This window comes from Knufia obscura (assembly GCF_036327395.1).
Source record: "Knufia obscura strain CCFEE 5817 isolate CBS 148926 chromosome Unknown scaffold_3, whole genome shotgun sequence".
Classification (NCBI taxonomy): Eukaryota; Fungi; Ascomycota; class Eurotiomycetes; order Chaetothyriales; family Trichomeriaceae; genus Knufia; species Knufia obscura.
In genome coordinates this window covers 583,404-594,745 of record NW_027042689.1, presented here as the reverse complement: position 1 = coordinate 594,745, position 11,342 = coordinate 583,404, and the positions used below count along the sequence as shown (strand labels likewise).

The 11,342-nt window shown below is 52.1% G+C and overlaps 6 protein-coding genes across 6 annotated transcripts; 1 reads left to right on the top strand and 5 right to left on the bottom strand.

The window, feature by feature from the left end:
• Nucleotides 1–832: 832 nt before the first annotated feature.
• Nucleotides 833–1,012, bottom strand: PMZ80_003293 (uncharacterized protein; the record flags this gene model as incomplete). The annotated part of the gene is made up of 1 exon (XM_064871722.1): nucleotides 833–1,012. One exon carries the CDS (start codon nucleotides 1,010–1,012, stop codon nucleotides 833–835), a length of 180 nt encoding a protein of 59 aa, XP_064732102.1.
• A 422-nt stretch (nucleotides 1,013–1,434) lies between these two features.
• PRS4 (ribose phosphate diphosphokinase subunit prs4) lies at nucleotides 1,435–2,831 on the bottom strand (the record flags this gene model as incomplete). Its single annotated transcript, XM_064871721.1, has 3 exons — nucleotides 1,435–1,659; nucleotides 1,867–2,696; nucleotides 2,765–2,831. 3 exons carry the CDS (start codon nucleotides 2,829–2,831, stop codon nucleotides 1,435–1,437), a joined length of 1,122 nt encoding a protein of 373 aa, XP_064732101.1.
• Nucleotides 2,832–3,501: 670 nt separating this feature from the next.
• On the bottom strand, nucleotides 3,502–4,388 carry RPS6 (40S ribosomal protein S6; the record flags this gene model as incomplete). Its single annotated transcript, XM_064871720.1, has 4 exons — nucleotides 3,502–3,760; nucleotides 3,811–4,070; nucleotides 4,136–4,192; nucleotides 4,245–4,388. 4 exons carry the CDS (start codon nucleotides 4,386–4,388, stop codon nucleotides 3,502–3,504), a joined length of 720 nt encoding a protein of 239 aa, XP_064732100.1.
• A 443-nt stretch (nucleotides 4,389–4,831) lies between these two features.
• On the bottom strand, nucleotides 4,832–6,434 carry TRP2 (anthranilate synthase component 1; the record flags this gene model as incomplete). The annotated part of the gene is made up of 2 exons (XM_064871719.1): nucleotides 4,832–6,385; nucleotides 6,432–6,434. The coding sequence occupies 2 exons, from the start codon at nucleotides 6,432–6,434 to the stop codon at nucleotides 4,832–4,834; spliced, it is 1,557 nt and encodes a 518-aa protein (XP_064732099.1).
• A 473-nt stretch (nucleotides 6,435–6,907) lies between these two features.
• PMZ80_003289 (uncharacterized protein) lies at nucleotides 6,908–8,095 on the top strand (the record flags this gene model as incomplete). The annotated part of the gene is made up of 1 exon (XM_064871718.1): nucleotides 6,908–8,095. The coding sequence occupies one exon, from the start codon at nucleotides 6,908–6,910 to the stop codon at nucleotides 8,093–8,095; it is 1,188 nt and encodes a 395-aa protein (XP_064732098.1).
• A 108-nt stretch (nucleotides 8,096–8,203) lies between these two features.
• Nucleotides 8,204–10,351, bottom strand: PMZ80_003288 (uncharacterized protein; the record flags this gene model as incomplete). The annotated part of the gene is made up of 3 exons (XM_064871717.1): nucleotides 8,204–10,146; nucleotides 10,194–10,210; nucleotides 10,269–10,351. The coding sequence occupies 3 exons, from the start codon at nucleotides 10,349–10,351 to the stop codon at nucleotides 8,204–8,206; spliced, it is 2,043 nt and encodes a 680-aa protein (XP_064732097.1).
• Between the last annotated feature and the right edge of the window lie 991 nt (nucleotides 10,352–11,342).

Sequence of the window (11,342 nt, the reverse complement as noted above, 5' to 3'; positions counted from 1 at the left end):
TCTGATACGATGCTTTACATGGTCACTTCTCGCTCGGTTGATTGCAGCTGTCTCACGATGCTGCTGTAGGACGACCCTACCTTTGCGTGCCGCCCCGGTCGTGCCTGCAGATGATCTTACTCTGCGCCTTCCTCCTCATGCGTCAACACGACCGTTCCTTCCTCACCTCGTTACGAGAGTCGCGCTTTCCTCAGTACCTAGGTAGCAGAGTCGTGCTTGCCCTGTTAGGGCCATTACTCCCTTCGTACTGGGTCGCAGCTACCTCGTCAAGGTCGCACCTTCCTCGTCGCTGATGGTACCTTCCCGTACCAGAATCGTGCCTTCATTCTTACGAGGTCGCACCTTCCTCAGCAGAGTTCCCACTCGGATCGTTCCTTCCGTCCTACTGGGTCGCGCCTTCTCTCTCCACTAGATCGCGCCTTCCTCATTCTCTCGAGGTGGTCGTGCCTTCCTTATCAACATTCCGCTCTTTCCTCTGGAGCTGGTCGCGCCTTCCTCCAGAGCTGACGGTCAATCGCGACTTCCTCTGCTCGACTCAACAAGCGGGGAAGGAACGACCGGTGAATTTAGTCGGTGCGGGTACGACTGAGATTCGGTCGTGAGGAAAGTACGATGCAAGGATTCACCAGGGCAGGCATAGTCTAGGAGACGTTCGTGGTTGCCCTCTGTATGACGTGCTTTCCTAAGCTCTACCTCGACACAGCCGTACCTGCCAAACGTACGACGACGTTGATCGTGCTTGCCTTCTTTGGTGAACGAGAGTAAGGAAGGAACGTTGTCAAGGTCGTGCTTGCCCCACGGTGCGGTGAACGACGGTCGCGCTTTCCGTTACTCACGCTGGCGGTTGTGCCTGCCCCTGCTGGTCGTCGAGCAAGGGAGGAGCGACGTGTGTAAGGCCAGTCACGACCGGCACATCGAGAGAGAGGAAGGCGCCATTGATCTTGAACTTCAAGTCCCTTGTGTAGTTCAACATGGTGCCTGCCGCATCAACTGGAACCGCTGGGATGTCCATCGTGCTTAAGTTGCCACTTAATGTCCTGGAGATGCAAAGACGCAATTCAGGATGTTAGTCTTCCTTTCCTGTAAGTTTGCCCTGCTAGTTGTGATCGTGCTTGCCTCTCTATTCGAGAGGCGTGTATGTGAGGGACATTAACTGTGACCTAGAGTCGTGCCTGAATTGCACTATCTTTCGCGATCTATGTTACCGAGTCACAACATGTCAGTGTCTTTCGCCGTCGCGGGTGATCGTCAGTCCGCGACTGATAGCAAAGAACGTAGCAAGATCACACTCAAGCAGCCATTCACGCTTGGAGAGAACAGTCAGCATCTTCCTTGCTGGTTGTCGAGTCAGTAAAACACGAAGCGCCATAACTCTGCAAGAGCATGGTCTGGGTATCATATTTCTATCGAAACAGCTGCTGTTGCAGCACTAGCTCACTTATCGCTCTCCTGTCGCCGATGACCATAAACGCCTAGGCCTGTCCCACGAATAGCAGCCTGTGCGTCGGTCAAATCCATGAAACCGGTCCTTGTATTGTCGTTCGTATCCTTCATGCCATTCCCAGTAACGCCATATGGGTACATGTGACTATTCTCTTGCCCAGCAGGTGACAATGCTGGCTGCGGTAGCTCTCTTCTGTTCTGTCTTTGCTGCGCTTCCTAAGCCCAATCTCGTGTTTCGACCGAGCCATCACCGTTAATTCTGGAGAAACCGTTTAGATTACTGTTGCTTGGGCTCATCCCATGCAAGGCCCTTGGTGATTGTCCTGTGCAACATTTGTAGCGGTGTTCTCTGTCTCGTCTGAAGTCTGATTCGATCATGCCTGCGGTCTCCTATGCCACAGGGTGAGAGAAGAGGTAGCTGACTGATTCACCGTTATGTGTTCTCCGAATTGCTTCAGCGAGAACAGGCGCAACGTCGATCGTCTCGAGTCTGCAGCCCTTCTCGCCCTCGGGAACTGTTAGAGCTTTGAGCTTTTCGTCTGACACAGGGACGGTATTCGTGATGACTATCCTTGAGAGCTTGGATTTTCTGAGAGTCTCAGCTGCTTTGCCGGACAGAATACCGTGTGTAACGAGCGCCACGACGTCGCTTGCGCCATGTTCAACGAGCACATCAGCTGCCTTGGCTAACGTCCCGCATGTATCTGCCATGTCGTCCACGAGTACTGCGACTTTATCCTTGCAGTCTCCGACCAGGGTCATCCGACTGACTTGGCCAGGTGCGCTTCGCTCTTTGTGGATGAGGGCAAAGCCTAGATTGAGGCGGTCGGCCATGGATGTAGCTCTCTTTGCACCACCAGCATCTGGACTGACTATGACGCACTCTTGACGGTGTCCATTCACTTCTTGACCTCGTTCGGACTCGTGAAGCAGATTCTCTCTGATCCACTTCACGCTGCTGGGCTCTGCGTAGAGGTTGTCGACTGGAACGTTGAAGAAACCCTGGATTTGAGAGGCATGTAGGTCCATGGTAATGACATGGTTGCAGCCAGCTGTCTGTAGCATGTTGGCCATGAGTTTTGCTGTGATAGGTGCACGCGATTTGTCCTTCTTGTCTTGCCGGGCATAGGGAAAGTTAGGGAGGATGGCAGTAATTCGGCGTGCGGAAGCGGTCTTGCAGGCATTGATGATGATGAGGAGTTCCATGAGGCCATCGTTGATATCGTTAGGTTTCGTGGACTGTAGGACGAACACTGTAGGTCATTAGTCGTGCTCGGGATTGTGGACTCGAGCGCAACTCGAGCAGCAATTGTTTGCTCACCATCTTCGTCTCTCACAGACTCTCCTATGGTCACACTTGTCTCCTGATTCGAGTATTGTAAGACCATAATCTTCGTCAGCTCTATTCCCAATCTACGTTCAAGTCAGTGAATCTTGTTTCGATGGCAGGCGCTGTTTTCGTACCTGCTGGCAACAGCGTTGGCGAGCTGCGGGTGACTGTTGCCAGTCAGCAACTTGATAGAGTTGGTCGCCATGTCTGTGGGCAGAGTATGTCGAGTTCTTGCTACCGGTCGACCATGTTGCAGAGAATTCTGAGAAAAGAACGAAAGTCGTCTCATGGTTCAACTTTTTGAGCCCCGGTTCGGGAAGTGCCCCACTAGCACGCACACTAAATTTGCGTCACAGGCACAGCCGAGCACACGCTTCGGTCTCGATCCGGGGTCGACAGTCAGCAAAACGAGGCACCTATTCTAGAGTCCCACAAATTCTGTATTGAAGATTTGGTATCATGGATTTTGGTTGAGTCTGGTATCTATCTAAGCAGACGTGGGCTCATCTTGACTTGTTTGTCCGACTGTCACCACAGCTGCAACAAATCGGAGCAATTGATCCTTTGTGCCCAAGCAGTTTGCATGTGCCAGTTGGCAAGGTATCAAGTTTTGAACAAGTGCTGTGTCAAACAACAGCACAAGAACCTGCCTTCTTCCATAATCATGCGCCGGTCGCTGGTATATCTCAGAGCCCTTCAACTGTGTCAAGAACGTGATGATCGACCCTCTACTTTCGCATGGATGAAGCACGTCTCTTTCGGAGCTCGGATCTCTTCTCACGCTCCTCGTGGACTCGCTTGGCAAGGAGTTGAGAGTACTCGTTGGCAGCATCCTTGGAGGCCTCAGCACGTCTTCTCTTGAGTGCGATTCTGTGTCTCTTGTGCTGCATTCGTTGAGGGGTAACGAGTCGCTGGATCTTGGGGGCCTTGGTGTATGGCTTAGCACCTTCCTTCTTGGGTGTCACTTCTCGTCGGATAACGAATTTTCTGGACCACCATTAGTTTTTGTTCCTGCGCTCCTTCCGTCTGTAACATACCGGACATCGTCTTGCTTGCTAAGGCCAAAGAACTTTCGGATCTTGGTGGCTCGCTTGGGGCCAAGTCGCTTTGGGTTGACAACATCGGTAAGACCTGGGATATCCTGCTCGCCTTGCTTGACGATAGACAGAGCAAGGACAGACAGATCTTGACCAACGATGCAACCTCGGACTGACTTTCGCTTTCGCTCACCAGTTCGTCGGGGTCGGTAGCAGGAGTGGCCATCGGCGAGGAGGAGTCGGACACGGGTTGGGAGCATCTGCAATAGGACAAGTCTCAGTAAAAGATTCTTCACTGGCGCTTTCAAGTAGGGAGTTGACGTACGACACCCTGCTTCATAGGAAAGCCTTGCTTGTCATTGCCGCCGGTGATGCGGACAATCTATGCGACCCGTTAGCTTGTGCTCGATCTCTTCAGATACCGTCCTCCATACGTAGCCCTTCCACTCATCACCGAGAGAGTCGGCTGGAACTTCGTTGCCCATGCGCTTCTCCATGAACACACGCAGCTTTCGGTCATCTTCGACTTCGACGAGCTTTTGCGACCCGTTGGCCGGGTATGAGATGTTCAACTTCATCTTGGCGGCTGATGAAGGACAATGTCGACGAGAAGAACGATTGACTTGAGGTGTAGGTAAAATCGCACGAGTCGAACGGGCGCGGCTACAATTTCGTCGTGGATCGAGCCAGGCATCAACTACTTGGCATTTGGCTGCGATACTCAGGCAGTAGATTCGGAAAAGTTACCATATTCACAAGAAGTCGCTGCACTTTTCTCTACGGCCGCCAAAGCGGCATCTTGTGCGGCATCCACCAAAGTTCTCCTTGCTCGACGTGGTTCGCCAAAGGTGCTTTTACTGGTGCCAATGTCGGATTGAACGTCCAGGGGCCGCTTGGGGCCGTTCGATGTTGACGATCGATCTTCACGCAACTATCTCTGCTCCGGCATCTGTGAGAAAAGCCGAGTGCTTCGATATTCATATGATCATTTCTCAGCTCACTATGTCCAGCCAACCTCTAATTACGATGTGCCATTCGACCGTGACCCAACTATAGCAGCATACCTCTTCTCCGCCGTCTCTATCGTCCGGATGTTCGCCCCAAGCTTATTCATGGTCTCTATCCACTCATCATACTCAACGCTGTCAAACACGATACCTCCGCCTGCTTGCAAATATGCAACGCCATCCTTCCAGACCATAGTCCTCAGCGCAATGCAAGTATCCATAGCGCCTTCATCAACGACCTTAGACCCATCAGCAGCGACGCGAGAGAAACCAAAGTAGCCCACGGCTCCTGCATAGACGCCTCGCTTCTCCTTCTCAAGCTCTGCTATCAGCTCCATGGCTCTGACCTTTGGCGCTCCTGACACTGTCCCTGCTGGGAAGATACTCCTGAACGCTGTCCATCGTGTCTCGCCTGGTCTAAGAACACCCGAGACCTGACTTACCAGATGTTGAACGTGACTGAACTTCTCAACGACCATCAGTCGATCCACGCGCGTCGTCAGGGGATCGCAGACTCTGTTAATGTCGTTACGAGCCAGATCCACCAACATCACATGTTCTGCTCGATCTTTTAGACTGCTTCTCAGCTCTTCTGCCAGTCGCTCATCCTCCTCTGGATCCTGTGATCGTTTCACAGTACCAGCAATGGGATGTGTTATTATTCTACCTGCCTCCTCCTTAACTAAGAGCTCTGGGGATGCACCAATAATGCAAAAGTCGTCGCAATCAATATAGAACAGATAAGGTGACGGATTTACCGTCCGAAGCTGCCGATATATGTTGAAGGGGTGTAATGTTGTAGGTCTTGATATCCTGTGTGATGGCACTGCTTGTATTATGTCTCCCACGCAGATGTGCTCTTTCAGTTTCTTGACATGTGCTTCGTATCCTTGCTGGCCCACGTTCGATTTCGACGGTTGATCTTTCGCTATGGGCTCCTGCGCGGGCAGCGGTACATGCTCGTCCAGTAATATCTGTACTACTTCTTCTATTTTCCGACTCGCCTGCTGGTACGCCTGTTGTAGAGATGACCCATCTTGAGGCACCCTGACATATGTAATAATCTTGCAGACGTTGAAGAAATGGTCGAACGCAACTATCGTGTCATACAGCATGAAAAAGCTTTCTGGCAGTTTCAAAACATCTTTCATAGGTCTTGCAGTTTTCGGCTCGAAGTAGCGAACACAGTCATAGCCAACATACCCTATCACACCACCCGTCAGGGGCGGTAAGTTCAGCGAAGGAACGGTGGCCACTCGGTATTGCGACAGCTCTTTCTCGAGTCTAGGCAGAGGGTCTGCTGCGAGCCCATGGTCGGGACCAGACTGAAAGACCTCTAGGGGATTTGCGCCCACAAAGCTGTATCTTCCTATAGTACCAGTTGTGGCCGCACTCTCATAGAGAAATGATAACTTGGCGCCCTTCGAGATCTTGAGGTAGGCTTGGGTAGGGTTCAGCAGGTCGGCTGGAATCTGTGCGCATAGAGGCACGAGGTTCGGAGGGCACGGGCCGGACTGTGCTTTTGTGAGGATGCTCTGCACATCTTCGAGAGTGGGTTTGATTTCTGCCTATGTCAATAAGCTTTTGCAATGTTCGTATCGAGGAGCTCAGTACCATCCTCGTCTGTTGGCTGGACTGAGTCACCGCATCCGCGGAGCACTCTTTATGGGAAAGCTGGTCAGGTGTGATGAGTTCAGGTCTTGGGAAAGGATGAATAGCTATTATTTTTTTCGACAAACGCCAAAGATGAGTCGGGCTACAACCAGAACAATATGCAAACGACGAATCGAGGCAGTGAAGGTGAAGTGAGTATAAAGCACATTGTAAGGTACATTAGGGCGGCCGAGACGGAGGGCCGAGCGGCCTGAGGCTCGGACTGATATTCAGAATTAGTGCCAACGGGACCCTCGGCGCCTGCAGTGTTCCTGCTCAAGCGCGGCGATCCCAGCCACATGCTCGAACTCTCCACTCGAGGTCGTGCTCAACGCATGCAAAGTTCAACGTTGAGCTGCAACATCATCGTTACAGATGACTGTCCAGCGTAACTATTGATACAAGGGTAGTCGCACAAACCTGCTACAACCGCAGCCATGGTGTACGAGGATATACATAAACCGTCCAACACCAGCGCTGTCGACAGTCACGATCTAGACCACAATCTTGCTGCCTCAAGTCCAGCCCGTCCTACCAGTTCTCACACAATCAGTTCTACCTTTGCCGACAGTGCTGTTGATATGGACGTGACTACACCTGTCGAGCCTCTCGAACCGATATCGAAGACATCCACCGAATATTTCGAGCCCACACTGCCTCTGACGCCTGATGAAGTCGATCAGACACTGTCTAATAGGATGCGACAACTGGCGGCTGTAGCATGGACGTTGGAGCAAGATGATAGTATGCCTGCAAACAAGCGGCAGAACTTGCACAGAAGACTGCAGGATCTCGAGGCGTACCTCGAATCGGACCCAGATGAACAAGTAGAAGGTCCACCTGCAGATGATGCTGTTCGAATGGAGCAGAACAGACAGGATGAAGAGGACGACGCCATTGTCGAAGTCCAGACTGAATCGGACGCCGAAGACGATAGTGAAGAGTGGATAGACGAGTCCGACCTGATCGCGGTCCGCGAAAATCTGGCTGCCACTGTCAAGTCGATGCGTTTGCGACAGGAAGAGCAAAGGCACTTACACCAGTTGACAGTACAAAAATTGGAAGCAGTTGCGCAACGGTGTATTGTTCAAGAACAACAGGCGCAAGACCTGTTGCGTGAGGTCCGCGAATTGCGCCTCAGAAACCAGACCTTGGGTACCGAAAATGGCCAGCTTCGTGAGAAGGTATCGAATCTTGAGGCCGATGCGTCGCGCAACGAAGTCGCAGTCGAAGCCATGAGTAGTGCTGTGAAGGGCTTAGAAGGCTGGATTGAGACCGCACATCCCTCAGAACCCCAGACCCCCGTTCCAAGCAAGAGTATCAGGCGTCAGAAAGTCGTCGTAAGAGGCAAGGGTCGTTTTCGAGGTCGTTACTATATCGACGAAGATGGAGATGAGGCTATCGCATATAGCCTAGCAGATGCGGCGACGGAAAGTCAGGAGCTGCATGACGGTGTCAAGGCGTGGCTGAGAGGCTTCCGAGACGTCGAGGAAGAGCTGCGCCAACATGAATCTCCGGCAGCTCCAATTGGAAGTCGTTCGCAGGGCAGATTCAGAGTCTTCGACCATCGCGAGGATGACGATTGGGGCGATTTCCAGAGTGCTGACACATACAGCAGGCATTGAATATATGCCAGTCTTGTCCTTGTATTCGATCGTGTTCCTGCTTCGTTGGAGATGTTTTACTCAAAGTAGTCGTGCAGCAGCACATCGTGATACTGCGGTCTGTATTGTTCACCTTTGGAAGTTGATCAGTACCACTTGTGAGCCTAGTCCGAACGCCAACCTCTTGCTGTCCGAGTGCCAGTCTAGCGTATGATGCGCACTCAGGGGACCTCCATCACCATTAATGCTGGATCTCCCTGCGGCACTTGCTTGGTCATCGTCCTTGATGCTGGACCCTCTCCATTCAGGCTCAGATCCTTCCCAAGATGCCATCAGATTGTAACTGTACTGAGCATTCCATATACGTGCTGTGTTGTAGCTAGCACCGGCAAGGCAAGACCCGTCAACAGAATATGATAGTGACATCATCGGAACCAACGGCTCGGATCGGAGCTGATGTAGGCAGGTTATGTCGACGCCGTTGTCGACAAGCTCCCATATCTTGATTGAGCCATCCTCAGATGAGGTTGCGAACTCTAAAGCCCGGTAAGAACCATTGACAGGATATCCTCGTGGCCTGACTTCCAATCCTGTCAGGGGTGCAGCGTGAACACTTTCCTTCAGCACACCACGCTCTGGAAGCCAGATGGTGGCAGTATCCGATGCTGCGCTGATAATGACATTTCCTTCGCTTTGTAGCTGTGCACATCTGATGAACGTCCATTCTTCTCCTGCGTGTCCAGAGGGAGAAGTCCACTGCTGGCTGATGCTCATTTCGTCAAGGCCTTGGCAGTCATATACAGCATCCTCGCCTGCCGCATATACACCGTTATTGTCGTAACCTGTAGCGCAATCAAAATCCAGAACAGCAGCCGGAAGGGCAAGAGACGAAGGACCAGATAGACCTGGACCGAGTGTCAAGTCCCAAGACAGTAGTGTGGAAGCAGGCACGCCATCGCCAGCTCTGCCGTTATCCTCGCTGGGAGCTATTCCCACCAGACGGCTACCGGATGTATGCCATTTCAATAGCGTGACAGCCTTTTGGGATGCAGGTAAAGTCTCTACCAAGGTGAGATCCTGGCCGTCAAACAGATGAATATGGCTCTCTTCCTCGGACCATGTCGCCACAGCAAGTACGGAGCCGTCAGTGTTCCAAGCTGTCGTTGTCACCAAGCCGATCTCATCGCGTGGGAAGAAACTGTTGGGTAGCGGCTTGACACTGTCTGGGAGGAGGCTCTGGCCAGAGAGATTCCAAGATCCGCAGTAAGTGTCACTCTGCGCGACCAAGGTCGCAGCGTCACCCGGCCGCCACGCTGCTCCTCTTATCGATTGCGGTGAGTCCAGCGACAGTATCGCGCTTGTGGATCCTAGATTGGTGACTTTGGCAGGCGCAACTTGGACAGCTACACTCTCTCCATTCGTAAGGGTTGGAATCAGAGGCGCAGGGGGCTCCTCAACTTGTTCTTCCATCATAACATCGGCTGATTCTGCTCTTGCATCATGATCGACATCCATCCTGCCATCGTGGTTGCCATTAGTCATTGGAGCATCGTCGACCGTATCCTCAACCATTTGGGGCGAGGTAACATCTGGCTGTTGGTGAGCATGGCCATTGATAGCTTCAGGCTCCGTTGCGCCCGACACTTTCCGAGCACTGGTGCCATTGCGATCTGCAGCTACACTCTGAGTCGGCTTCCGTCCTCTTTTTGCTGCCTGTGGAGTCAACTCATCAGGGGCGACAGAAGCTGTCTCACGAGGCTTGAGCCTTGAAGCAGTGGCTACTGTGCTTGCTGGAGATACGCCTCGGGTCAGATCGTTACCTTTCAGCAAGGCTTCTTTTTGCGCAGGGACCGTGTCGGCTGGCGCGCTCTCGGGTCCAAAGAAGAACATAGACGGAACCAATGGTTTTGTTTGTTGGCCATTTTCGTCGAAGGTAAGGGAGAGATGGTGGTATCGTAGACCTTTCTGCACAAGGTTGACGAGCGCTCGACCCTTGATGTGCCTCGCAAATGTCAAGGTCTCAGTATCGACTTTCCAATCGCGTTGGAGTTTCACCGCGGCATCTGCATAACCTGAAGTACGATTAGCCTGAAATGGTTGCAAATGCCAAGTCGCATACCAGCTTCTTGTAAATACCTGGATTGGACGTTAGCGACAATGATGCAAAAGCTACGGTAGTAAGCATATGACATACCTCCAGATTAGATAATTCAATTGATCCGAGCTCAGCGGTGGTGGAGTATGCGCTACGTTGATTGGGATGGCTTCGGCGTCCATCGCGACATCGTCTGGTCGAAGAACACTACCGCTCGATCGGGCGCAAGAAGGGCCTCCAGTATAGTCTCGATGCGCACCGTGCGCAAGTGATGCCCGCGAGGTGTGGTGGTAAAGATAGATGAGTTCTACGAAGTCGTGCCTGAAGATCTCAAAAATCAAATCGAACACAGAATTGGCACAGTTTCAGAAGACCTGCAGGAGTCGATTGTGCCTAGCACACCAGGGCAGTAGTGGCGCTTACTCGTGACCAGGTCCCGAGAAGTACACTCCGTCCCGATCAGGGATTTTTGACGAGAATAACCGTGATGATTGATGGTCACGTCGCTATGCTTTGATGTCGGCTGGGTATACTGTGCGCGCGTCGCGTAGAATGTTCGAGCTGCCGACAACAATCGTGATCAATGTCCGGTTGAATGTAAGCAATATGCGAGGAGAAGATGTAAGTGATCGTTTGCAAGTGGTCGAGAACTGATCGGGTCACAACATCTGTCAAGGCATGGAGAATCCAACGTTCAAGTTTGGGCATGGAGTCACAAGCACGCTAATCCCAAGTTCGTCGTTGGTGTTGTCCTCAGCGATGAGCTTAGAGGATTTTAGCTCCTATGAGATCACCATTCGATGAACAGTACGGAGTATCTTCGTCGTGTTCTTCCCACCATCTTGCAATGACGATGCTCATACAAGACTGCTTTGTACTATCAGGCCTAGTAGTCAACGTGCTAGTCTCGACCAACTCGCAGAATGTGTACAGTACCTGCTGAATCGATGATCTGAGCCGGAATATAGGTCCACACATCCCGCAACGCTCGGGTGGAGGTTCTTGAAACCTGGGCCAAACGCGCGTGTCTAAAGCTGCGGCAGGCGCGGCCGAGGGCGTCTTGCAGCCTCGTGATACTCGAAAAGTCACGAAGCTTCTTCTTCCGTATTCGCTCTAACCTAGAACTGTATGTATGCGCATTCATTCTCTAGTCCTCGAATTGCTGATCGCAGC